Source organism: Echiichthys vipera (assembly GCF_963691815.1).
Source record: "Echiichthys vipera genome assembly, chromosome: 10".
Taxonomy (NCBI): domain Eukaryota; kingdom Metazoa; phylum Chordata; class Actinopteri; order Perciformes; family Trachinidae; genus Echiichthys; species Echiichthys vipera.
This window is the reverse complement of record NC_139835.1, coordinates 13169287-13197082: the sequence shown is the minus strand read 5'-3', so window position 1 is coordinate 13197082 and position 27796 is coordinate 13169287. Positions and strand designations below refer to the sequence as shown.

The window sequence follows — 27796 nt, the reverse complement described above, 5'->3', positions numbered from 1 at the left end:
TGAACACATTTGTCATTTCCTATCTCACTGCATTTATAGATCAAAACTAAATAACACTCTGCAATCAGTTCCCCTGATCGTCTCTTCTATGATCGATGAAGTTACAAAAATATAGACTTAGTTAAAAAACAACAACCATGAAACCTCCTTTTTCTTTCTTTCTTTTTTTTTTTTTTTTTACAAAAGACCATGGCGTCTTACATATTTGAACCCAAATAGTAGAAACTTTATATCACGTATGACCATTTTAGGAATCCTAACCGCGTCTTCTGTTTTAGTTCACGTCAGTACATTAGCACGTCAGTATGCTCTATGAAGGTCGGCCGATGAGAACTGCAGGTGAAACACCAGACATGTGAAACGCCTGTACTGTCCAGAGGTCAAGTGAATGCTTTTGTCTCATCCATCATTAGTTGTGTCACACTGCAGTTGTTTTCAGAGCAAAAACACACACAGGTCTGCATTCTTGAACAAAAAAACAATGTTTTGTGACAATAAATACAGTATAAAGCTACTGTATTTCAGTAACGTTGAAAATGAGGAAAAAAAGCTGCTTTTCTTTCATTTGGCATGTTTTTTTTGTTGTGTTCTGCAGTTCAATGGGAGCTTTCTGCAGTCAGTTTGAATCCTGACAACCTAAAAACATGCTCAGTTCATCATAGTCAGTAAAATGACAGCAAGTCTACATCTTAAACACATCAGGGGATTTGTTCAGTGTTCAGATGGGATCCAAACACCGTGGTGATGCTTAATATATATTTTCTGATACATCGTTTATAGTTTTAATAAAGCTCTGACAAACAAATAAAAGTGATTGAAATCTCCCTCGGGTTCTTAAAAGAAAACAAAAAGGTTTCTGTACTGTATCACACGGAAACTGCTGCGGTCATGAGCTACAAATGCTGTGATCGTAAACTTTTTCTTTTGCCAGATCAAGAAAATTAGTACTGAAAATTATTACTTTGATGCACTCTGAGGATCTGACAATACAGCCAAACTTTTTTTAAATGTCTTATTAGCTGCTATAAAACACACAGTGATAGACAACCATGGCAAACATTGCCATATCTTTTAATTTAAGTAAGTGCAGTAGTTCCTAAGAAAATGGTCACAATGTTTAGAATGTCCTGTCTCACAATGTGAATTAATCCTTTCAAAAAATATTGGATGCACACCAAGTCATCACTATAGTCATCACTTTTTCAGGGTTAACGTTTGCCCAAATCCCACTGAAATCTGCAGACAGGTTTTTGACCTGTTAACTTGGACGCCAAAACGGTTGTAAATTGATGACAAAGTGAATATCGTCTTGTTTGCTGAACTAAACTAAAAAGCTGTCAGTGCAACATTAAAAGTGTTCCTCTTCAGACCTGTTCATACATTCACACAAACGCACTCCACAGAATAACAAACTGAATGAAATATCAAAAGAGGAATGAGCATTTCCTCAATGCTCAGCTCGTCAGTGTACCCTCATTAATCACCTGAAGTAAAAAATAAAACATTTCCCTCTGCAGTGACGTGTTTCTGTCCTACTGGTCAGCTCACTGCTACACTACTTATTATATCAGATGTTCACACCTGAGACAAATTGCTTCGTGGTTAGTTTCAACGTGCAGGTTGGGTTTGTACTACAGGACTACTACAGTACAAGTGTTCAAAACGGAATAAATATCAATAATTTAAAGTCTCAAGAAACTGAAAGTCGGTTTAGTGTGATATTTTCCTGCATTCATAAATGTAAAAGTCTAAATTAGTTTGGGGAGTGAGAAGGGGTGCTACTGAAATGGAGCTTTTTCAGTCATATTCAAACAAAGTGAGACAATCTAATTTGAGTTCATACTGTTCGATGAGAAGCTTTCTGACCGGCTGATTTTGGCTGAGGCATTAAGTGCTGTGTCCTTTGTTTTTTTTTAAAACAGACAGTAAAACAACTATCTCAACTTTGAGTTGTATTTGTTAGAAAAGCAGAACCCGTCGTCCCGTCTGGTGCAGCTGCTTGATGAACCAAAGGAGGCTCATTTTGACATTGCTGTATTGACTCCATCTGTCTCCTGTGAAAAGTCATGAAAACACAGTGCTCTCTGTAAATTCTACGAGTGCTAAAAACATCCTCAAGTGCGAGAAAATCTTTTCGGTTTTACAGAGCAGACACCGAACCAACAGCGCAACATGTTTCTGTCAGTTTGTCATGACAACCAGCAGCTTCAACTGCTCCTTTTTAACAAAACTGCACTCATACACAGTCTACTGTATGCAGTTTTTATGGTTCATAAGTTTTTAGTTTTAGTTTTTTACAGTACCTGTCCTGTGAGATTTACTTTTAAATTAAACACGTGGAAAGACAGAAGACACAACTTTAGAACTTTGTACTCTTTGAGGAGTGCCTGGACATTTAAACAATATCTATGTTATTATTTCAGATTTTCATCAGTTACGGGGTTAGTCAGTTCACTTTGGAGTGATACGCAGTGCAATGACTCGTAGGGACCTTGCTGTTTATACTAATGGATTACCCTTTAGGGAAATACTTCAAATTAAAAACATACTGCAAAGTATTGACAACATTACATATTTCTGGTGAATATTATTGAACTCAGAAATGTAAACTGAGCTGATGTATTATTACTGAAGATCTACAGTTTCATCTTCCCAAATTAAGATGCAGTTTCTACAATGTCCAGTAGAGGGCGATGTGTTTCTTTCTAATGAAAACAGTTCTCCACAAGAAAGAACTTTGGTGTGATGTAACGTACATACATATTATTTTCCTGTTTGAAGGTGAAGGAGTAACACTCTCCCCTCTCCTTCTGTCAGTGCAGCCTCAGTGCAGCTTCCCAGTGGCCTCCAGTCGAATACTGGTGGTTTCACTGGTTTTGTTCTGGCAGCTCCTATGTGAAAAGTGCTGTGCGTCTCCTGGCAGTGCTTTCATTGCTGTTTGTTGCCTGTGTGGCGTTTTCCTGTCCGCTCCTACATAGCAGACTCCTGCTGGATCTGGATGTAGCAGGCCTGCAGCAGAGACATTTCACTGATGATGCAGTGACAAAAGACTTGTGACTGATGATAATGAATACATTGTAGAAAATGAATTGATTTTTTCCACCTACATTTCTTTGGAGAAACATTACCACACATTACGCAAGCTACCGCAGTTTGTGTGCTCTGCCAAGTCAAAGTGCACAGCTGGCTACAGGAGCCATTTGGCTTAGACTGGTGGAGCACACCAGATAGTTTGGTCCACACTCTAGTGCGATTACTGTGTTTACACCATTTCAAACAAACCACACCAAGGGGGAGGACGAACCTTAATCGGACTAAAAGTGCAGGTTCAAAAACGTCCTAAGAAGCACTTTATGGCTACAAAGCCCTCTCAATGTGTTATTTTAGTTAGTAAATTTAAAAAAAAGATGAAGTAAAATTTGATGTGTATTTGCACCACAAGTAAAATCTTTATATGTGTGTGTTGGGGGGTCCCACCTTCAGCGTGGTGAACATCAGTCCCATCTCTCCATGCTGAACGTTGGGATCCATTAAATCTTCTATCAGACTGACTTCGGCTCCCAAGTTCCTGATCCTGGAGAGAAGTGCAGCAGAAACATGTTCAGTCACCAGCCTGCAGTGTCTGCTCACCGCTCAACACAATGTCATAATACCAACGCTGTATACAGAGTAATAACTTAATGGAAGTTAAGGGGTTCAGGTTCCTACACCTTTTCCAAATTCAAGCACTTTTCAAGCATTTCAAGGTGCATTTTCTTGCTTTTCCAGCACCTTACAGCTGTGGTAAACTGCATATTTCTATACAGTACAATACTCAGTATTCAGTATGCTTATTATTACATTTGTTCATCACTTTAAATTTGATGTTATTGTTCTATAAACAACCAACACAATGTTTTGAGACAGCTTTCTACAGAAGGACGACAAATAAAAGAAAAAGAATTAACAAATTAAATAATGGACTAACAGATCTACAGAAATATAAGCACCAACTATTTTGATCCTCATAATCATCAGTTAATTTTTCAGAATATTTCAGGCAAAAATGTCAGAAAATGCTGTTTTCAGTGTCTCAAACATGGAGATCTCCTTTTCTCTGTTATATCATATATTGCAACCCATATATCATGACATTTTAAGCAGTTTGAAACACTTAATTCAAAAATCCAAGCACTTTTCAAACCAAATTCAAACCACACTAACATTCAAGTGTTTTAAAGGATTTCCAGCACCTGTGCAAACCCTGAATAAATAAACGTGTGTGTGTGTGTGTGTGTGTGTGTGTGTGGTAAACACCTTGCCCTGAGCACAACATAGAGGAAAAGAGGGAGCAGGTCATCCATGCACCACAGGTAGTTGCCATCCAGAATAGGTTTCACTTCCTGGGTCAGTTCCTCAAACGTCTTCTGGATGACAAGGAGTTTGTCTGACGGGGTGAAGGCGGTGCTGCACGTGGAAGGGAGAAATACATTTATACAAATAATAATGCACTTTCATTATTTCACTATTCTGTCAGAGCTTGTAACATCAGGTTTAACACCTCTTCAGTCCCGCTGTCAGTTTGCCATCTTGTTATCACAAGAATTGATGAAAATGTAACCAACCGGAACGTTATTTGCAATTCAAAAATATTTTCCCCCCAAAAAAGAAGAAAAAGCTTAAAGTTTGAACATCCATATTCGGATGAAGTACTGCTGATAAAAAACTGTCACTAGCCTAAAAAAATCCAGCATCAAAAAGCACCATGTACCCCTTTCTGTGTATCACCAGATACGCCAATCACCCAAACAATTTCAGACGTTGTATCTGGACCGTACCATGTCCCATCATTACCTAAAACTTTCACTGTTGGAGACGTGCATGGCCTGGGAGCAAGCACTCCCTGACAGACTTCAGTCAGGGCAAAAACATATATAAACACTGCAAACAGATTTATACTGTATCCCATTTAGTAACATCACTAATTATGTCATGTCAGGTCACATGGTAGCTACCTGATTTGTTGGAGTGTGTCTACGGCAGAAACAAAGCAGGCATCTTTACTGCTGGACACAATCTGTGATAAAAGTATAGCAAGGCGGTTATAGAGGACAAAACAAATCCCAGGAATCAAGGTTTGAATCCCAGGTTATCCCTTATGTGTGTGAGCGATTGATTGAAAGCCAGAGGAGGAAATGGAGTACAGAAATTAAGAAACGGTACATGAGGAGAAAACAGTATGTAGCATGTAGTATCTGACCTGCTTTTTCTCGCCCAGAATTGACATACATACTGGCCAGAACTTCCTACAACAGAAACAAAAGATGCGCTCAGCATGAGAGATGGGTCGGAATTGCAAAAGGTATTTCAACAACCAGAACTACACTGTTTATCTTAATGCACACACTCACTCCTGCACTCCCAGGAAGCTGAGCAGTGACTGGTCGGGCTGTTTGTTGAGTCGGAGGATGCGCTCCCAGTACTGGGCCTCCTCCTGCTCCTCCTGCAGGGAGTATAGGGTAAAGAGAGGAGGGTAGAGTCGAGGGAGCAGCTGAGGGAGGAGCAGAGAGGAGCAGCTCAACACCACAACACTGCTGGAGGACAAGGTGGAGAAGGAGAGAAAGGGAGAGGAGGGTTCTATGTATCATATAACTCGTCTATTTTGATAGCACGGGGGTGGACAAGCTGACAAACTTCACGTTGATCATCCGAGTCTTGTTTGGATCTTGTTATCTAAACTTTATATCTGTTCAGATTCCCATTCATATGTGTGTGTTGACACTCACCCTTGCTCTGCGGAGTTTTGCCTGCTTTTGGATTGGAAGGCAGGGGGGTCTGGGATGATGCCACCATCATCTGGTAATCCTGGAAACAGAAACCTGCAGGCGAAAATTTACACTAATTAGTAAAGTGACTAAAATAATTTTTAAAATATGCCATGCAGTGCTATGTACACTACTTTACGGAAGGCTGTGAGCTGAGCGGTGAAGAGGAACTCAGAACTTGAATGTACCTGACAATGCTGTAGAAATGTGTGAGGTAGGCCAGAAGCTCCTGGACGGCCTGCCTGAGCAGCCTGCGGTTGGAACCTACACCCACGTAAGTCATCCTGTAGACCGTCACAAGTGTCTCCACCAGCCAGCCCAGAGGGTGGTGACGGGTCTCACACGCCTGGCACACAACCACAGTCATACACACACTTAAGTATTACACCAGAACAAAGCACAGATAAAGAAACAGATCCTTGATTCAGTCAGAGACTATGGCAGTATCTACACTTCTGGAGTACTTCTGCGAAAAGTACTTTTCTTACAGAGGTTTTCTCTTCGCCTGTTCTCATTAGCCAGAGCCTGATGGATCTTTATTTACCAGTTTATGAGTTTACTACACCAAGCTAAAACGAATGCAGTCTTATACAACAGCCCTGTAATAAATTGCACCTTCATGAACCTTAAACTGTATATAATACTTTCTGTTAAAAGATAAGAATACAAACTTTTACTGCAGCTCAACACCAATTTTATTCGCCATCTTGACCCATCATCAACAACAACAACCACATTATTTAACACCACATCCGGTCCCTTCACAATAAAGGTTCCTTCACAATAAACGTTATCTTTTCAATACAGGTTGATATTTGTCTAACTGAATATATTAGAACAGTACAACAGTAAACAGTAAGCTAACACTTTCCTCTCCACAAATCAATGCACAGATTGTTAAAAGACAGAGAGGGAAGAGACAGACAGAGACACACACACAGCTGTACCTTCATGAGGTATCTTCGTATGTTATCATAGTTTGCGGTGGTCACCGGTTCTCCATGCTGAGGAATAAACTCCAAACACTCCAATGCTTTACTCTGAGACCTACTGAGATCTGGGCTACAAACACACACACACACAAACATGCACTTGCTTATTTCCATACACAGCTGTGTGTCTTACTCCGTGTCTAAACCGCAAGTTTGTCAGAGGATTTTTCATTACATGTCTCATGCAGCAGATACGCTCTTTTAATGTATGTAGCTGTCTGCACCGGCTCTGTGCAGGCTCACGTCCAAGCTGCGTCTCACAGGCGAAAACGTGATCTGAAGTCACGTCTGCGTCAAGTCTAAAAAAAATGTTCTCCTCTCTCCTCTCTTAAACATTGGGGGAGGGGGAAACATTGTGTGGTGTGAGATCCTCGTCAAAATAATTACGGCATGCCGTGCTGGGGCTGCAAGGAAAACTGCACACCGCACAGAAAGTGTGACCACTGCTTTGCTGCTTGACTCTTTGAAATGCTCAGACAACTTCAGTGTTGCGTAAACGCTGTCCTCATGCAAACGTGATGCTGACGTGACATTTTTGGGTCTAAACACGGGTTAGGAAACCATTTGCTTCGGTGTGTGTTGCTGTATTTACCTTTGTCGGCGTGCAGTCGTTATAGTAACAGCGATGTTGTCCCAGGCTACAGTCCTCTCTCCTCTCCCTGCAGCATCACAGCCCAGTCGACTCCAACATTCATCAAACACGCAGAGCCACCTCTGACCTGCAGGCACCATGTACTGACCCACCTTGCTGCACATGCACATATTTAAACATTTGTAAAATAGCAGACACAACATGAGCAGCGCAGCATTCACATGGTATTTAAATAGATCAGTGCAGGATGCAGGTTCATTCCAGGTCTAAACATAAAAAGTAATTCTCACAGCAAGCTGGTTCTCTCTTTGTTTTCTGGTTCATCTGCAGCTGGTTTGGTGTACGTTCCAACCACCTTCAGCCCTGCGGCCCACTCTCCACTGAATAGGCCCTCCAGGCAGTCTCCGTTAGCCAGGGATAAAACACCCTGAAGAAGAAGGGAGGGGAGAAGTGAACGTGTATGAAATTATACTGTGGTTGTTCAGGGCTTCTTGCTAGTGACATGTGACATATAGAATTAAGAACAAAAAGACAATTAATTTTCCAGTTACTCATGTGCTATACAAGGACACCCAGTTAGAGATGAAGTTGCAAATACCGTTAGTCCCTCATGGACAAACAGTGACAGAGAGCATGACAGACACAACCAGAGCAAACAGACAAAGGGAGACAGAGCTTTCTACCTTCCCATTGACAGTCCAGTCATCAGAAAACTCCCCATGTAAAGCTGTGTCGTCATCCGAAACCAACAGACCTGGCCCCTGATAGAAAACAATACATATTATTTTATTCACATATTTTTTTATAGCATTTCTTTAGTCTTTTGGTACCTACCGTTGATTCAAGGCTCAGTGGCACCACCTTGTGTTTCTAAATGACACTACACAAAAGAGCATCCCTGCTGTTGTCCTCCAACTTTTATCTTCTGATATATTTAATAGGTTTGTAGCTTAAAATAGAATGATCAATGATCAACATCAAAAACTCCTTTAAGTGGAAAACTCACAGAGACTACCTTGTCAAAGCACACTGAACTGATGCTTGGGCTTCCTTTAAAGTCCATACTTTTGGGTGAACTTACACACATCTTGTTATCTCTGAAGGTCCCTTCATAGTACACACCGCACTGGGTCACAACCACAGCACCACCATGCCGCTGCTCGTCCGACCACAGTCCCATGTACTTCTCACCTCTGGGGAGAGCACATGAGAAAAGTGATTAGTGACTGACACCTAAAACTATAGTTAATCAGAAAAATTAACTGTGCTAATTTGTCAGGGTATATTAAAAATTGTCCTTTATTTTGTCGCACTTCATGAGCTCATACTCTAAAAATCGAGCAACATCCCACACCCATGTCAGCTGAGCTTTTTTGGGGTTTTGTGCCAAACCAATAATCTGACCTGGTGATGTCATCGTATATTCCGTATCCTGACTTCCTGTCATGGACCCACTGGCCAATGAAAACGCTGGAGGACTTCTTGGCCAGTTTACCAGAGCTTAGCATGCCATAGCCGTGCCGCTGCCCATTAAAGAAACAGCCCTCGTACACCTCGCCACTGGCATACCTAGACATGAATGCACACACACAGATATGTTCGAATGCAGAGCAAGGCACTAAGACTGACTACAGACATGACCCCTGTGACTTGACTCTCTACTTTACTAAAAATCAGCAGAAAACAATGTACTGACTTGTACTTGCCGAAACCATGGATCTTTCCATCTCTCCAGTGTCCTTGGTAGCTCTCTGGTTTATCCAGCACTTTGTTAGGTATTATACATTCTCCATAGCTGGGATGGGAGAAAACAATTGTAAAGACGCGCCCGCACACACACGCACACACACACACACACACACACACACACACACACACACACATGCACACACACACACGCACACACACGTATTTGAAGCAAAACATGAATGAAAATAACCGCTTTTTTGTTTTGTTTCTGCAAGTACTTAAATATTGTATCTACTGATCTCAGGTCTCCCTAAAAGGTAAAGAGATGCATCATATTTACATTAATCAGCTTTTTAGTACTTCACCAAGTTAATGTACTTACCCATCCTCCTGTCCATTCTTAAAATTCCCGCTGTAGGTGCGTCCATCTGGCCACTTCATGGTGCCTCTGTAAAGGCAAATACATTTACATACAACCAATAATGTGCACCCAGCCAGCTTTACATTATGTGGCCATTGAATTGGCTACTACAGGTAGAATCAACTTGAGCCTTCATTCAACAAAGTCTGTATTTAAAACTGGAAATAGTCTGTTCACAGTCCAATGACAAAAAACAATGCACACACTTAACAATACATTTCATGAACACACTCATACACAAACATCATTCAGTACGTACTGTAGCTGCAGAGATGGAGATGAAACACACACACACACCAAACAAACTCTCTAACCTGCCATGAACTCGACCGGCCAGCCAGCCCCCGGTGTAATGGGCGTCTTTAAACCGGCCATCTCCAGTGAACGTGTAGCAGGCAGTGCGAGACATTGCTGTCACCCCCGGTGACAACCCCTGACCTGCACCACCCAGGACCTGATCCACTGCCTGGTTAAGAGACCGTAGCCACTTGTTCTGGTAAGAGAGAGAGAAAACAAAAGTGAAGTTTTAAAGACAGAATGACCATATAGGAGAGGCAGAATAAGAGCGGAGAGTTTTGACATCATGAAAGAACAAAATAATCCTAATGCATTGACTGACATTTCAGTACCTCCTGACTAAATCCTAGCTGCTCACACTTTCTCCCCGTATTTGCATTTTCAATAGTGAAAGAAGTTCAGTCAGATTGTTAAAAAATGCAAATCTGACGCTTTCATTGTTTAGTAATAATGCCAGACTACTGATAATGCCATTTATAAATCCCTCCATTTCATCATTTGCAAAAACACAACTGGAATAAAGCTTCTTGAATAATAACCAAGCTGCGATAGGTGGGCAATAAGTGTATAAACCATAAATGTACCTTCTCCTGTGGTGTCGAGGCCACCAAGGTGAAACTCTCCTCTGGACATGTAATTTTGATGGCATAGCTGAAGACACACAACACAAGGACTATAATAAACCTGATCTGTATAAAACATTTGAATAATAAAGCTATAAAATAAGTAAAAATTAGACCTAGGGAATTTAAGATTGCTACTTTTACAAGCTTTTGGAGAATAAAAAAAGGCTAGTATCTAGGCTTCGACTCGACCTGCCTCATGTACAATCAAGATCCAGCCACTGCCAGGTGAAAATGATGAACCAGGTTTCAATCTGAGACACAAACATCTTCATTTCTTCAACATTATATATGATGTAGTTCCAGAGTTGGACCAAGACATCAGCCAAGCAGCAAACAACCACAGAGGCTGAATGTTCACTAGCACTGAAATGCCTGAAAATGCAGTTCATCTACTAGCCACTAGATGCTGGATCCAAAGAATTAAGTCAAGAGTCAAGAGTCAAGTCATTGCTAAATTTTTGTGGCAGCCATAATGTTTGGATTTTCTTTTTTAGCATTAGTCATGTTAGCTTTGACATTCATAGTTTCGATTTTTTAAAGAACAACAATCTCACAGTCCACTGCTGTCTTCGGTAACTGGTTTCACCCACAGACAAGTCAGAGGGTAGACGTGATGTGTGGAGAACTGCAGAGAGAGACAGAGCAGTGGGTCAGGTATTTATCACCATCTTTCTGCAGATGTCGGACATTATATGTGGGAGAATACATTATCTGAGACTACAAAGTCAACACAATGACCAAATCCAGATCATGTGTGTGAGCAAGAGGGACATGGCCGATAGATTTGCTTCTTTACAAGTCTATTTTTACCAAGTTTAACAAAAAATCAAAACAAATGTATTATATATCAGTTTTACTATATTATGAATGTGAGGAATTTGTCAATAGTTTCCTTAATGGAGTTTTTACCTTCTTGGTGCTTCATGAAGGTTTCCAAATAACTTCTGTTTTATTATGGCAGGTAAATTAAACTAAACCAGAACACACTCGACAAAACCAAACCAAACTTCAATTACAAATATTTTCCAAACAATACATTAGGTTTTCTTAAGTTTTAAGTATAAGTGATCCATGGATAATGCACAAAAAACATGCAAAACCTCAGATCCGTTCAGCTTAATGTTAAAGCTCAACTATCAAATGTACAAGGCAAGATGTCAAAGGTCAACTACACAACAAAGTAGATGAACCCAAACCACAGAGAGAAACAGGACAGGTTTCACCACAACAGTATCCGCTGTGTATTAACACACCACACCACACCAAACAGATAGGAAGGCAAACTATTAGTCAGGGTTCAGTAGAAAAACGGTTTTATACTGAAACAAACACAAAGTAGAGAGGGAGAGACAGGCACGACAGCTCCTGCAAGTCGTCATCCATAAAGCGAGTTAACCAAATAAACCAGGCTTATTTCGAAAGTGGGACTCATTTTCAGTTAAATTGGTTCCATAAATAAATATAATTCAAGCTCAGTTATTATGATAACAAGTTGAATTTGCTTTATAGTGTAGAACCAAATCACCTGAAAATTAGTCAAACTATCAAAATCAGACTGGCTTATTTGGTCAACTTGTTTTATGGAACAGGTCCGGATCAGTGACAAACATGTTGTCTTGCTGCTGCTGATGTTTCTGTCTCTTGGATCAGATGCTTTTGAAAGCTAGAATGCAGTGGTGAGTTGCATCATTTCACCAGCATGAGATACGAGCTCATCTGGTTTTCACCACTCAATGATTAGAGTTACTGTTGCAAACACGTCTAAACCTAAATCCACACATGTAGCACAGCAGTGTAGCAGCTAAAAGCTCAGAATCAGCCATCAAGACATGTTCAAAATTAAAATAAAAAAACACAGGACACTTGCAATGCTAAGGTGTGAAATATTACAAAGCCAGATATTAATTCAGTTAATCCACCCTCATTGGGGTGGACAAAATACTAATACTGAGAGTTTCAATGCTAAATTTCCAAAACAAAAAATAAACATTATAACCTCCAGAGATGGATTTATTGTAGGGCTCTTTGCATGACCTACATTAGTTTGAGCTATGTACTGTATGTATGTATGTATGCAGTTGAATGTATTGGGTTTGTATGAACAGTCCCTTTAACATTACACCAGGTCCTGTGTTACCATTTATTTATTTGCTTACTGCCATGTAAACCTGTCAGACTGTAAGCACTGAACAAGGGCCAGCCCACCCATGCTGCTGCATCACAAAGCTCAGGGTGTTCAAACTGGTGGTGGTTTGGTAAAGTGGTGTCAGATATACTTACAAAGCTCTGAGAGGGAATGGCACCCTGAGTGAATGAAAGATACAATATACAAATAAAAACTGTATCTGCAAAACATGGTAGATGTCCAGAAATACCAGGAAGACCGATTCAGTGCAGACTAACAAACATTCTGTAGATTTCCTCTGATAAAAGTATAATAAGTGAGTGTTGTTGTTCACTGTAAACCTGGACACACATCTTGCGTGAGCAGCACGTGTGCGCCACAGAATCTGTGGCTTTTTATTTCAGCGCCTACGTTAACAGGCTGCCGCAGCCACACTGCCTGTGCGAGCAGCGCGGCTCGGCCACTGCTCAAATGAAGATATTTGTATTTAGCTCAAAAAATTCTGTCTTGTTTCTGTGAACAGAATCTCAACCTTCATTCAACAAATGAATTAAATTTGACAAAAATGTATAAAGGCAGGCAGCAACTATACCCTGTGTGAACACAACTGTGTGCGAGCCACAGCATTTTAAGCAAAGGTAGCCGCCAAAGGCTGGTCAAGCATGTGACCCGGCCAACAGACAATTTAAAGTTAATATGAAGTTTTCAACAGGTGGGTACAATGTGCTCAACTCTTACTAATGTATTAACTTCTATCTGTAGAGAATTAGTGGTGTCACAAGGGATTTCGATTGTCACGATTAATCGATTGGCTTATAAAATGTTAGAAAATAGTGAAAAATAGTGAGGCAATATTTTTAAATGTCAAGTTTTAGATATTCTGTTTAGTATGATATAAAAAAAACAGAGAAATTCGGGAAATACTTGAGAGGTCGAAAAAAGGCGATTCATTGATTGTCAAAATAGTTGCAGATTACTATTCTGTTGATCGGTTAATTGATTAGAAGTCTAATCGTCGCAGTAGAAGAAAAATAACATAATTTGGCTAGACTTTGTACGGATGTTCTGTATTTGCATGTGATGTACCTGTGTGTGCACCAGTGTGTCATTGAACAATATGAACCAATGGTTGGAGAACCGCCCAGCGTTCTGCAGAGTCAGAGATCTGTTGCTGCTTTCACACACCACACGACGCTGTGGGAGACGCAGGACCTCCTGATGAACAAACGCAACATGAGCACCAATTTCTCAACTACACCAACAGCTCAATCAGAAAGAATGATAGCAGGTTTAAATAACTTAACATAGAGTCGTGCTCACATTAGTTTTTCCAGAGTGGGTCTTCCAGAAGAGAAAGGTGATTTCTGCCTCCTTCTTTCTCCCCAACAGGGACAAAGACAGGGAGTCATACTGACTACAGCCCTGATGGAGGAACTGATACTCTGTAGTCAACTGGGAGAGACAGAGAAAAAATAAGTTTAATTGCTTTTTCTTTCTGTTTTAATGTCTTATGAACGTATACCTTAATCAACAGATCACAGTTCAAAATAGACATTCAAGCAGACTGCCTGACCGCTGGAACAAATCTGGACATTTTAATCATGCCCACAAAATAGGGAAAGAGGAAGATGCGGAATGAGGAAGATTCAGTGGAATGATTTCTACTATTCTGTAGTAAATATGATGAGGAAGAAAGCAATAAAGCATAAACCTCAGACAAGAATACAACGTTCTCAAAATCTATCTTATTATAATAGTAGACAATAAGTATAAAGTATGTCACATGGCTCCCAAAATAACCACTCCCAAATGCTTGACGGTATGTTAAAGAGACAGAAAAACAATAGAGGAATGTCTATTACCAGCAAAAAGCTTTGGAAAGCCCGAAACTGCCCAAACCAATAGTTAAGGCTTATTCTCTTCAGATGTTAACAGCACATACAGTTAAATAACTCAATTAAAAACGTCATAGATTACATCATTTAAGCTACAGAATCTTAATTTACATGTGAGGATGCATTCTTTATCTAAGAACAGGTGTTGAAAATGGAAAATGTCTTATATTCAAGCCAATACAATGATTGAAATAAGTTACAAGATATCCAAAGTTACTCAATTATGGTAAATAAAGACATTAGGAGAAAGTCGAAGGAAAAGAAGAAAGATCTAAAGAGTGCAGACAAATGTGCAGGCAAGAAGAAGAAGAGGAAGAAGAAGAAAGAGAGAGAGCGCCGAGTTTCCTCCTCACCACATCGCAACAGGTTGCCAGTTTGAGCAGGACTCGGCTGTACTGGTGGAGCTGCTGCAGAGGCCGGTACAACAAGGAAACCAGATCAACAACATCACCACTGACAGACTGGTCTGAAACACACAGCTGAGCGAGCATGGTCTGCTGAGAGCCTAAACACTCACTGTAAGAAACAGAGAGAGAGAGAGAGAGAGAGAGAGAAAGACAAATAATCTTTCAGTATTTTCCTCTAAATAACAGTTTTTTTTCAGTTGGTGGGAGCTAATCCATATGGTTACTCTATATGGCAGAAAGAACTGGACATTTAGCATGAGCTTTAGCATTTTTGGTGAATGTTTTCTATGCTAACATTAAGGCTGTGTTTCGACCAAAAATGCACAGTTGCCGCCATGGCAAACTCCTTCAACCAAGTATCATGATAGTTGAGCCAGTCGTTTTTCTGTAAGCCTGTTGACAGATATACACCAAATCAAGCTGAAAACAAAACCTCTTAGCAGAGGTGAAAAAAATAGATGCTCTTACATTGAGAGTTTATGCAGTAATCGGAATCCACCCATCACCTGGAAGTTACCCACTGAAGAACAATACCTGGAGAGAGAAAGACACAGGGAGAGGGACACGTGTTCATTTGGGCTTTAATCTGACTTTACTTACTATATTCAATATAAAAAAATAATAAATGTACTAACAAGTCCATGTTGAAATCAACTTTTACCCTATATCTCATATCTGTAATATTCTTACTATCCTTCCACCAGTCTATTCATTCCTTGCACTATCTACTGTCAACAGAAACTCTGTACACTTTCATTTTATTTGCTCTGGAAAATCAGTGTGACTTTTCTGGTTTTTGTCTTATATGTAAATGATTTTCCAAATTATTTCTCAGAATCCCAAAGAGCAGAATACTGAGACTCAGGAAAATGAGTTTACAGTTTGGCTACAGTGTGAATTACAAATTCAAAAAGCTTTGAATTCAAACAGACGTATGGCGTCAATACAGTACAGATTTAGTGTGTGGAGTCGTTTAGTGTTGCTACAGAAGTGAACTTTAGCATTGAAGGAACATTAAAGCTACAGAATGAAAAATAAAACGTATCCGACCAATCTCAGCGTACGAATGAGCGGGCCTTGATTAATGCGGCGGCTGAATTCGATCGTCATTAACATGTTACGCCCTTAAATATTCCTGGTTCGGAGGCCTCGCCCACTGAGGTCAAACATGGAGAGGAGAAACGCTGGTTAGAAAAGAAACTTTTCCGACACAGAGATCGGCATCCTGACATCCAACATGGAGCAAAATAAAGATGTGCTTTTTGGCAGTCTTAAGAGTGGAATAAAAAGGGCCCATAAAAACGCTGTATGGAAAAGAATAACGGAGGCAGTCAACCCGAAGCAGCGCTCCACTGTGACCCGTGTGTGTGTGTGTGCGCACTGCAGAACCTGCGCTCCTGCTCTGTAGCGGGGTTTGCCAGCGGGGTTATTAGGTATTCCGTTAGAGGATACCTTTGTCACCGAGAAGAACCATACCAAGATGTTAATCAACTGATACCTTGTTTGATTTAATGCAATTTATCGAGGGTAGCCACTAACCGAGGAGATGACTTTGGCTCTGCAATGCGCATTCCTGCAGACGCGCGCCAACACATTCATTAATTAATTCATCTTCAACCACTTGTCCCCGTCCGGGTCGCGGGGGGCTGGAGCCGAGCTGAGCTGAGCTGTTTTGAAATATAAAAGATCACGTGTGGCGTCCCCCCCCCCCCTGGCCGCCACGTTTAAAAGCGATAGCTTGGCATCACAAATCACCTGTACATTTATCGAGTGGTAGTTTTTGCGATTGATGAATGCGTAATCATTCATGGATGAGTACAATCAATTGCTCCAACCACAACTTTTATTTTAAGAATCCGTTTTGATCTGTATTTAATATGTGACTGCTTATGCTTAATGACAGCTGAGGTTTGTTAATTATTTTCAGACAGATTTTGCTGTGCTGCACCGCAAATACACAGGCTGAAATTTGCATACACGATCCCAGGCCTGACGTGAGATTTGATCGTAGCTCCCGCTCACGTCCAAATTGATAAATGCCGAAGTTTGCCAGGAAATGGTCGTACGCACGTTTTTCTGCCGTACGTTCGTTTGATAAATGAGGCCCAATATGAGGATGTCAGAATTAATAGAGTATGGGCTTTTTTGTGTGCTGAGACAAAAAGAGGAACCTTACTCTTTATAAATGTCCAGAAAGTGCTCAGTATGCGTCAGCAGGGGAAGGGAAGTGACATCACAGCCCTGCACATCATGCAGGAAGTAGCTGAGTGACGTGGAGTGTTGACCGATCAGGACGCTCAGACGAACAAAACTCTCACAGAGAGAGAAGAAGAGATGAGTGCATGGACCACCTAATGACGGACACACACTCTCTATGGACGAGAGCACACACACGCACACGCACACGTACATATACACATATATATATATATTCACTTGATGCATTCATGATTCTCGCATATCAGATGCTTGTATTACGCATGTATTACATCACATGTAATTTGCTGTATTTTATGTGGAGTTCTTTCCAACTGCCATAATTCCATTTGTTTTAATGTACATTTAAGAGGACCATTCAAATTCCCATACTCAAAACCCCCAGAGTAGATACATCGAAGCAATTGGTGCTAATCGACGAAGAAGGAGCCAGTGCAGAGACCCTCTCACCTCTGTTGCATAGCGGTGTGAGGAGGAGCTTCCTGACGCTGCTCAACCAGCAGTAGAACTGTCTCTCTCTGGAGGCCAGCTCATGGATAGCTGAGATAAAACCTGTAACGTTCTGGTCTGCCAGCACTGCACAGCTCTGACCACCGCTGCACACGCTGCTAATGTAACCCAGCTACACAAACACAGAAGAAAAACATGCAAGTCACACATCAACAGCGAAATTATATTTTTGTTAAGTTTTCTTTTCATTTCCTTCATCATTTCTTGGTTTCTCTATGTTGCTTTGAATGTTTTGTTTTCAAAATGCTAGCTCTTGTCTGATCAAAGATTCCTTCTGATACAACACATATTACTGTATAAGCATACAAACCTCCATGCAGAAGGGCAGCAAGGTGGCTCTGACTGTATAACTCTCTGCTCTGTTGGGTGACCTCTGGGTTGACTTTTGACTCTGGGGTGACCTCTCACTCTGCACTGATGCTGGCTCTTGCTGATGACCACAGTACATCAGGACCGGCTGGACACAGTCTCCATCGGCCAGCAGGAGGGAGTGGCTCTGACCGGCTGACACGTTCCAAACCCGAAGACCATCAGACATCTACAGTGGCCAAAACAAAGAATGCTATGAGGTTATTTACTGGTTTGTTGTAGATCTATTAGTGTGACTACAACATGATTACTTGACTGCATATTATTAGATGCTGCCTGGTATACGGTATCTCTTTTCTTCCCTCTCTGTTATTTCAGCATATTGCATTCATATTCATGTCCTTAATGAATATATTTTACAGTACGATCTTCATCCACCTTATGTGTTCATCTATAATTTTATTTTTTTAACAACATTCTGTGTGATATGCTGTCAGAATATGGCAAATATTAACTGATGAATTGCCTGACCAATCGTGTGAATTGCTGAATTTACATCTGTGAATAGGAAAAGAAAATAATAAGCATTTCAATAAATAAATCAATACATGACCAAACATACAAAATACTGTAAAGTATTTAGCACTGAAGTAGTTGAGCACTGAATGAATTAAAGAACAGACAGATTGCTGCACCTTTGCCTGCTGAGGTACAGTGGCAGGACTGTTGACATGACCGAGCTGTCCACACATATTACTGCCCCATGAGTAAACCTGAAAAACACGAGATTAGTTAGTTTGGTGTAAATGTGTGTGTGCTCCTGTACTTCTATGTTTGTGAGGACAGATTTGACTTTTTGACCTCGAAAATTATGACATTTTGGTCGTCACTCTTCTAAAGCATTGTATGAGACTTGATTTAAAGCTTGAGGGTAGACTTAGGGCGCACTCACACTGTCCATCCGTACCGTGTCCAAACAGGTTTCACAGCTAAAGTCTAGTTCGTCTGATCAGTGTGAGTGCAACCATACCGTGCCTAGGTTCCCACGCTTGCCGGCCACGGCCCGTTTGGGAGAGCTGGGCTTTTGTAAAGCACGTTTGCACATGTATGAGCACGAGCATGCGCATGTGTATGAGCACGAGGCCTACGGCGGTTCTGACGTAATTTTATGCACGCCTGTTCGGAGATAGAAAAAAAAAAATGGACAGACCATGCGTGGACATTTAAAACAATGGCGGCAAAAGGTTCACGTTGGTGTGATGCGGAGGTGGAGTGTTTACTGCAGATTTGGTCGGATGAAAATATTCAAAAACAGTCGGACAAGACGCAAAAAAACGCTGACGTCTGTGGAAAGAACAAAGCGACACATCGCGATTACTTTAATCAATGTGTGTGACGTGTTATGGCGTGATGACATATAGGCAGGCAAGAAGCATTCACGAGAGGCCCAGGCAGTGTGAGTACAAACGGGCCTGGGCCGCGGGGGGAGAGGGAGGGGGGACAAGTACCCTAAAGCACGGGTACGGACGGACAGTGTGAGTGAGCCCTTGGATTAGGAAAGGCATGTAGTCAGTAGGCTAGGGAGAGTATTATGTCAATTAAGGCCCTCATACAATCGCATGTTTGTGTCCTGTTACCTGGCAGTTAGCGGTGAGAGCCAGTGAATGGTGTGACCCTGCAGCGACTTTGATCACCTCCTCCCCCGTCAAAGACTTGATACACAGAGGCTGGAGTCTGGACACACACGAACACAGACAGTCACATACACATACAAGTCTACACACATGTCCGTCTAGCCTTACGTATTTCATTTCTTTGTGACTTTAAAATTTAAAATGCATTTCATGTCATTTAATTCAGTAAAAACTTTATCTCATGTAACGTAAGTCCTATCACCCAGTTACAGTGTTTTATTTCACAGAATTGTTGAAATAATCGATTCTTATTGGTCGATTACAGTATTCTACGGTCTGTTATTTCTGAGTAGCAGATCACAGCTATGGACACAGTTCCAATAATAGACACTGGAGGACCACTTTTAAAACAATATTTGGCGTCCAAGTATTGATGTCTTTAGTAAATAGCCATTTAATAAGCAGGATAATGTAGCGCAAGCAGGTCATTATTATGAATTTAATCTTGACAGTCCTGCATCACCCTGTCACAATAATGAGCCGCTCGCTCTACATCATCCCTTACATAATGCTTAATCGGTGTATAACAAATACAAAACCAATTTCCTTTTAAATGTGTTAACAACGTAATACTTCAGTGTGCATTTTGTATTAGCCAAAGTACATTTACCATTACAAAAATACATTTTACTTCCCTATTATCTGTTCACTATTTTTTATTATGTGATTTACCCAAAGCGTTAACATGGCTATAATGGCATGGTGCTTTCACATCCTTACATTTAAGTAGGGAAATACTATAAGCGTACGTGTGTGTTTGTAGTCAAACCTGGCGAGCTGATCTCCATGGCCCAGTTGCCCCTCAGATCCGCGGCCCCAGCTCCACACTTCTGTCTCCAGAGACGGCAGTCCATCTCCAGCCTCCTCCGTATCTGCAGCCTGGGTCCGACCAGCAGAGGATGGCCTGCAAGCACAAGGCCGCCGTCGCTGTGGAGACCCTGAAAGAACGATAAACACTTTTACCAGTAAAAAGTGTTGTTTCAACAAACTGAACCATCAGCTACTAGTTGTCATCTGTCAAGACTGCAAATGCAATTCATCTGTGATATGTAACAACACAGGCACAGAGCAGGAAATCACAACAACAACAACAGAGGAAAGCAGGTAGAAATAAAATAAAAACACTAACAACCCCATAACATTATGCCTCCAGCCATGGCTCTGGCTGGCCCGGAGGCATACTAAAGACATGAGATGAGTTGTGTGGAAGATCCTTAAGTCGTTATAAGCCGTTCTATTCAATCACATGCGTTAACAAAGGTTATAGATTATTTACTGCTATTCAATATCTAATAAACTGACACTGGAAAAGGTGTTAATGCTGAATGTTTTTTTTCATTCTGACACTCCTGAAACTGTGGGCAAAACAGGGAACAAGAAGTTATTCTGCTAAGTCTGCTAATGACAATTTCCCTAAAGCTCCAACCATGTGTCTGCCTGTCTTTTATGACACTATAGTTCACTGAGCTATGGGAAAAGGTCATACGTGCACAATATTTATCTCATTTGGCTTATCTTCTCTTGATAACTGGTTAATAATTGTGTAATCTCAAGAAACAAACAATGCCATCTCATGATAATAATGATACATTTATCATCTGAGCGTGTGTATGCTCATGCTGTGATCTTGACTTGTATATCAGTTGATCTGAGGTGATAACATCAGATCCAGGAGAATCCATTATGGTTCAGTAAGTCAAAGTAAAAGGCTAACACAGGCAGATTGTATTGTGTGTTTCTGTTGGAGATAACATTTAGATTATTCTTCCTTGTTAGCCAGGCTGAAACGTCACAGTGATTATGTAGATATTGTTTACTTCATTGGTACCAGATCATGTATGAGAAGTGCATTTGCATCTGGGGTGGCACATTTTGAGAAGAGAAACCATTCTCATATTTGCACACTTGAAGCTGGAGCTAAAAGAAACTTAGCTTAGCATAACAAAGACTGAAAACAGGAAGTAACAGCTAGCCTTGCTCTGCTAAAGTAAAAAAAAAAAATAATAATAATAATAAACTACTACTACCAGGGACTCTAAAACTACCGTAAGCATGCTAATTTGCCCATGGCTAAATATTTCTTTATGAAAAGCTTCTTGCAGCTAATAACCTCCTAGTTCCATACTCAGAGTATCAATATCCCCATCTATCGCTTGGCAAGAGAGTCAATACTTCCCAAACGTGTGGTCAAGTTGTTCACACCCTGCCATTCCTACCACGGGTGGGTGTTCCAGGCAGGGAGCGTCTCCTGTTTGCAGCTGCTTGCCCCTTCTGGTTTATGTTTGTGAGACTGGAGCTCTTATGTCCCTGCAGCGTCCGCTTCTCTGCCTTCAGACAAAGCCGGACTTCTTCCAAACCTACTGGGGAGGAGGAGTACGCCATGGCCATGTCACTGTTACGGTAGGAAAGAGCGTCAAAGATCAGACAGCAAATACACTGCAGATGAGAATCGTCTTGGTATGTAGATCCTGCTTTTTGAGTGTTTATCTGCATTAGTGAAAATCCCTTTTATTATTTTAAATGTTAAAAGTTAAGCTCCACTTTGGTTATTTTCACAGAGATTAAACAGAGGTGAAGAAGAATCACATAAAACTGCTCTTTGCTATTTGAGTGACAACTTCTCAAAACGAAATTATTGAAACACTGATCAATTGCAGTGCCTAATATTCTTGATCAAACAAAGTGCCTTATTGCAACCACAGTAAACTTGGTCTTACCTGTTAGTTTGACTCTTCGAGTCTTCTTTGTAACTGGAAGTCAACAGATCCGTGGAAGGAGTTGAGGAAACACAGCTTTCATCTGGAGAGAACAACGTTAGGAGAGAAGAAATAAAAAACATTTAGGAGAAAGGAAATAGATTAAATACTAAAGAACAAAGTAACAAACAATGAAGCGAACAAAGCAACGAATGAAGAATTAAAAAAGAGATCGACAATGGAACAAGCAAAGCAATGAATGACGAAATGAATGAGGTGCAAACAGCTATGAACAAATGAAGTGAAAAAAATGAACAAATGTAGGAACAAAAAGGCAAAAGAACACAGGGATAAAGATATGAATGAAGTCATACACAAATGAAAAAATAACTTCAAAATAAAGGCAGAAGGAACAGAACTGAATTACCAACCTGAAGTGTAACTGCTCTGTGAGTCGGTATCTCCTGGTCCAGTGGTATGGCACATCTCCAGTGAGTGACTAGAGAGTTTCTGGAGGAGGTTCTGAAGCTCCACTTCATCAGAAAAAGAGTTATTATTCGCTCTCCAGCCTGACAGGTGGTGAGATTTGGGGCTGTCGTCTGTCTCAGCGAGATTGTGCCCAACTGGAAGACTCTTTCTGATGTTTTGCAATGGAGGGAGGGGAAAGAGAGATCAAGCAGAGAAAAAGTGAAACAAAAAGATTAAACTCAAAAATGTAAAAATATAGGGATAAAAGAGAGACCCGTAAGTTATGTAATACCGTACTGTTCACTGTTAGATTTGCCATCTTCAGGGCTGCTGCCGGCTGACCTTCCCCCAGGTTGGAACTTTTGTCTGGGGCCTCTTTTTCCGGGAGAAGTCTGGGAATGCAAACCAAACGGTGCTGAAAGGGCAGAATCTCTAAAACGAACACAGATACTTAACCTAAAACATTTTTACAATGTCTAATACAAATGTTGTTATTTTACAGTATGTCGCCCTGGTTAAAACAGGATATAATGGCTGCCCAAACACATTTCTTTCCTCCTTCTCGGGGAATAGTTACCTCGCCTGTCATGACTTCAGTCAGCTCCACTCCCAGCGGACAGTAGTGACCACCATCAACTGCATCCTTCCTTTCTGTGACTGCATAGTGAGGTAACTGACCCTGCTCTCTCTTCTCAGAAGGATTCCTGGTATTCTGTGGAGGTAAAACGCGTACCAGGGCCAAACTGTGGTAGGCACCACAAGCCACCTGTGGGAAATAAATAGAGATGCTATTTCTGGATGCAGAACATACTATTCTTTGTCATTTCAATGTAGTTATGAAGATATCAGGAAGAGAAACTACCTGGACTACATGTCTGCCTGCTAAGTGCTCCACCTGTTCCAGAAATAGAAAAGATACAGATGTGTTTATTAAATTAAAAAATACAGTTTAGTCAACTGCTAGAGTTGCTGCCCCCGTGACACGACCCCGGATAAGCGGTTGAAGATGAGTGATGAGTGAGTGAGTTTTGTCAAGTGCTCTAATACACACATACAAAAAGTCATAGATTCTTCATCAATTCATATACATTTAGTCTGATTATCTCTCTCACCAGTTAAATTGAACAATAGTATCAATACCCACAACAGGGTTAAATCACTGGTTTTCATTCTGACTGAATTTTAAATGTTGAATTTATTAAGCTTTACACAAATTACCTTTTGTGGTCTCCACACAGGAAAGCTGTTGGTGACAAGGCCAAGTTGGCAGCCGCTGCCCCACGCCCACAGCTCGTTATTGTCCGACAGAGCCAAGCTGTGCTCCCGTCCAAGAGCCAGATCCACGACCCGAACCACTGCTGGAGGAACGACCTCACTGTCCACCACAGTGACGGGGCAAGGCTCTGAAACTGACACGGGATGTTTTACATAGCGAATGTTTCCCTGACATGTATTAACTAATCGATGAACTAAATGAGAGAAAGGGAAAGTAACAAACCTAAAAGTAAGGAGGACAAGCAGTGGGTAGAATGGTTACACAACAAGGGGAATGTGGGAGGAAAGAAGAAAGGCAGAAAGGAAGTAAGGTGTTCACCCACCTGTGATGTTTGCCACCGTGCCCCTCTCAGTCAGCCCACACTGTCCTGCAGTGTTCTCCCCCCACATGTAGACGTTGCCTTGTTCGCTCAATGCTCCACAGTGGAAACCACCGGCAGCCACACGGACCACCGTCCTCCCCAGCAGAGAGACCTCCAGCACCGGAGCAGACACCGGGATGCTCAGATCCCTCCACAACAGCTCTCCGAAAGAATACACTTGTCCACCTGGAAAATGAAAACAACTGAGGGTAGTGGGTAATCCTGACTTTAAGATGCTTATAATTCAGTTAGAATTTGTAATTTAGGGAAGAATTATTTCGTTGTTTGATGTGAGAGGAATATGGTTGTTGAAGATGTAATAACATAACTACAGCAACCACAGACCAGTTCACAGCAGGAACTTCACAACTACCTATGCCCTGGCTACATATACACACAGATGAGAAGTCTACCTTTGCAATACTAGTCGGGCAATATGGACAAGTATCATGTCATATCATTAGCTCATTACAACAACATGTTATATTCAATAGGTTGAGAATAAGAATTATAGATCACAATATCATTGTGCGTGTAATACCACTGAACTGCTAAACAGTCCATTTTACCCACACACACAGAAACACACTCACCCTGTATCAGCAGGAGTCCATGATGTTCTCCAAGGCTGGCCTGTAGGACAGGTCTGGACAGCAGCACTCTCTCTGGACAGAGCTGCGCATTGGGGCCCGCTGACTGCCAGGTGTGGAGAAGTCCTCGCTCTGGAGGGGTGGGAGCCCGCTCATCTGCAGGGCTGCAATAATGCATGCAAATCAATCACTAACCTGGAAGGCTAAATACATTCTGTCCAAACCCAAACCAGCTGAATGCCGAGGAAACCTGGCAACCCCCATCCAGGTCCAGAAAGCACCTGAGCTTTCTAATGTAGAAATGTATTGTGGTTTAGTGACAAACATGAGTTCTCTCAAAGTTGGATCTCACTCATCCCTCAAACAACACTTGGTTGTTCAGCACCTGCAGGCCCTGAAATGTGGTTATGTTTTGAGGGAGTAAAACAACATCTGTAAATGACTTGTTCACACTGAACTGGACACAAATATTTTTCATAACTATAATGCAGAGGTGCAAACACAGACCAGACACTCTGGGTCTCATATTGCTCATATTAAGTTTTAGCTATAGCCCATCATGGAGCTTAGCCTACTCATTTTTTAACTGACTGTTAGATTGAGAGATCTATTTTAACATCTAGTCTAGGTCACATATAAAGGAATCACAATTTGGTATTTTGCTTTGCTATTCAGCATGTTTCCAGTGGAGGTTGCTGGGGAGATATAATTAGGATAGGAGCAGGCAAACGTGTGTGTGTGTGTGTGTGTGTGTGTGTGTGTGTGTGTGTGTGTGTGTGTTTACCTCTCCTCTCTGTTCTCCATCACTTCAGACTCTCCATTCCATGGGACAGTGAAGGGGTTTTTATGAACATTTTTCCAAAGCTCGTCTTCTGTTCACTCCAAACAATAAATTATTTTGTCGGAATAAAAATCTCCTCTGTCCTGTTTGAACACCCTTTTAGATCATCTCCAAGTGCTTGTGCTTTGTATGACACCTGTTTGTGAAAACAAGAAAAAACATAGTTTTTAAAAAATGTGGGATGACATTGAAATTTAGAACACGTCATTTGTCCATGGGGTAATTTGCAGAGGCACATAGAGAAGTACAGTAAAAGTTCATTAGAAAAAGTGTAATAAAACAGCGATAAGTGGTAAACATTATGATACTAGTATAATATGTAGTAAATGCAAAAAATAAGCTGTACACATTATTTGAATACCGATCATGAGAATGATAGTCTTGATGGTTATTTAGGATCAGAATATTGTTAGTTATTTTTGCAATTGCAAAATGAGGACCATAGCAATTGTTGTTTTCAAATGGTATTATAACATTATAATAATGTTTTATTGATTTTTGACTGTCCAAAGAGGATAAGCTTTCATTTCATACTGAAGTGTGCTACGAAATACACTACACTGATCTCTATAACTTGCTTGACTTTGGTAATCCATCACAGTAAATATTTAGTTGCCTTAATATTTATACATTAATACATGTATATTGCAAACATTTGCTAATATATTATCATTTTGTTTGACAACCCAATAAGACTCATTGAGGTTTTCAACTGCATCTACCGTTTCTAGCAGTGGTGGAAGAAGTACTCAGAGCTTTTTCTTAAGTAAAAGAAGAAATACCACATTGCAAAAATACTCTGTTACAATGAAAGTCATGCATTCAATATGTTACTTGAGTACAAAAGTATTAGAATCAAAATGTGGAAAAGTACAAAAAGTACAAGTATTTATTATGCAGAATGTCCCACTTCAGAATATTATATTATTAGATTATAATTATGTATAGACAAATGTCAATATAGCTTTAATGTTGTAGCTGTTAAAGGTGGGGCTACATTCATTTACTTTATATACCGCAGTGTATTTTAATGCAACGATAGATGCTATTTAATTTGTTGATAATATTTTGGATTAATAATCTGAATCTATAAAGTAACTAGTAACTAAAGTGACCAAAATAAATGCAGTGGACAATACTTCTTCTCAAATGTAGTATGCCAAACCTGTACTTGAGTACAGTACTTCGAGTAGTACTTTCCATTACTGGTTTCTAGTCTGCATCAGTTCGTTCAGAAACCTTGAGTTAACTTTAATCTGTCAAACTAAACATTCCAAGTTCAAGAATAAACTTTAGTGCTATAGATTTTGGTCGTGAGCTAAGGTACGTTAGCTAGTTTGTGATGGGGCCGCTGGGGGTGGTTTCTTTCTATCTTTAATGAATTCTGATGACAAGTCACAACAACTCCATACCCAGTAAAACTATTTGAAAGTTGTGTTAATGAGGCTCCATGTCTACTTACATGCTTTACAGTGACTATATCAAAACGTAGCCATATGTGACTCACCTGTAAGCGTATCTATGGAAACACACATGACATCGACGCACAGCTCGTTATCACTCTAACGTTAACTTAAAGCCATTTACGTCACGTTCCGCAGAGATTAACGTTAGTCAATAAACGTTTTGACACCGTGTGCAAATAGAAAAAATTGTAACTACCGTGTCCAGCATAACGTTAAACTCGTCGACATTTTAACAAATAGCGAAATTAGCTTTTCCCTTAAAAAAAACAAACACATGAAGGTCGTGTATTAACAATATAAGCGAGGGCAACGCGGATACACTGAAGTTGGTTAGCCTCATGCTACCGCTGCTAAAGAAGCTAACTAAACTTACCAAGTGCCAGTTTGAACTCGCGGACATTAATGAAGCGGCCACTCTGAATGAGTCCGGGTAACGGTTTGCAGCTGTCACGACAGAAACACTGGGCTATGACATGTTTTATATTCCAATCAGTGCAGCGCACAGAAAGAAGAAGTTGTC

General features: G+C 40.7%; 1 protein-coding gene across 4 annotated transcripts; it reads right to left on the bottom strand.

Moving 5' to 3' along the window:
• Positions 1-27796, bottom strand: LOC310952957 (alsin-like). Of its 4 annotated transcripts, none has more exons than XM_083921820.1 (41): positions 27650-27796; positions 25754-25946; positions 24973-25133; positions 24341-24565; positions 23961-24151; positions 23605-23637; positions 23320-23508; positions 23040-23134; positions 22706-22911; positions 22296-22377; positions 21795-21970; positions 20348-20516; positions 19522-19618; positions 18580-18657; positions 17886-18113; positions 17516-17687; positions 17025-17220; positions 15317-15382; positions 14795-14957; positions 13867-13998; positions 13633-13761; positions 12702-12725; positions 10976-11046; positions 10380-10446; positions 9813-9991; positions 9460-9525; positions 9085-9183; positions 8793-8957; positions 8470-8581; positions 8072-8149; positions 7679-7815; positions 7389-7544; positions 6752-6866; positions 5993-6150; positions 5766-5858; positions 5391-5573; positions 5240-5285; positions 4995-5056; positions 4297-4446; positions 3478-3574; positions 1-3009 (listed from the first exon to the last, which is right to left on the bottom strand). In XM_083921820.1, the coding sequence occupies exons 2-41, from the start codon at positions 25771-25773 to the stop codon at positions 2971-2973; spliced, it is 4905 nt and encodes a 1634-aa protein (XP_083777946.1). In that variant the 5' UTR covers positions 25774-25946; positions 27650-27796; the 3' UTR covers positions 1-2970. The 4 variants fall into 4 exon arrangements, with proteins under 4 accessions (XP_083777946.1, XP_083777948.1, XP_083777947.1 ...); XM_083921822.1 differs by having other exon boundaries at positions 5391-5570; XM_083921821.1 differs by lacking the exon at positions 27650-27796 and adding an exon at positions 27318-27526.

Bases quoted from the DNA above. Each gene is read 5' to 3' on its own strand.
- LOC310952957 (XM_083921820.1), bottom strand. From the start codon at position 25,773: ATGGAGAACAGAGAGGAGAG. The intron at 17,688-17,885 runs GTTTGTATGCTT...GTGTTTGTGTAG, and splicing joins TGCTGCCCTTCTGCATGGAG to CTGGGTTACATTAGCAGCGT. The intron at 9,184-9,459 runs GTAAGTACATTA...CTCCCATCCCAG, and splicing joins AAGAATGGACAGGAGGATGG to CTATGGAGAATGTATAATAC.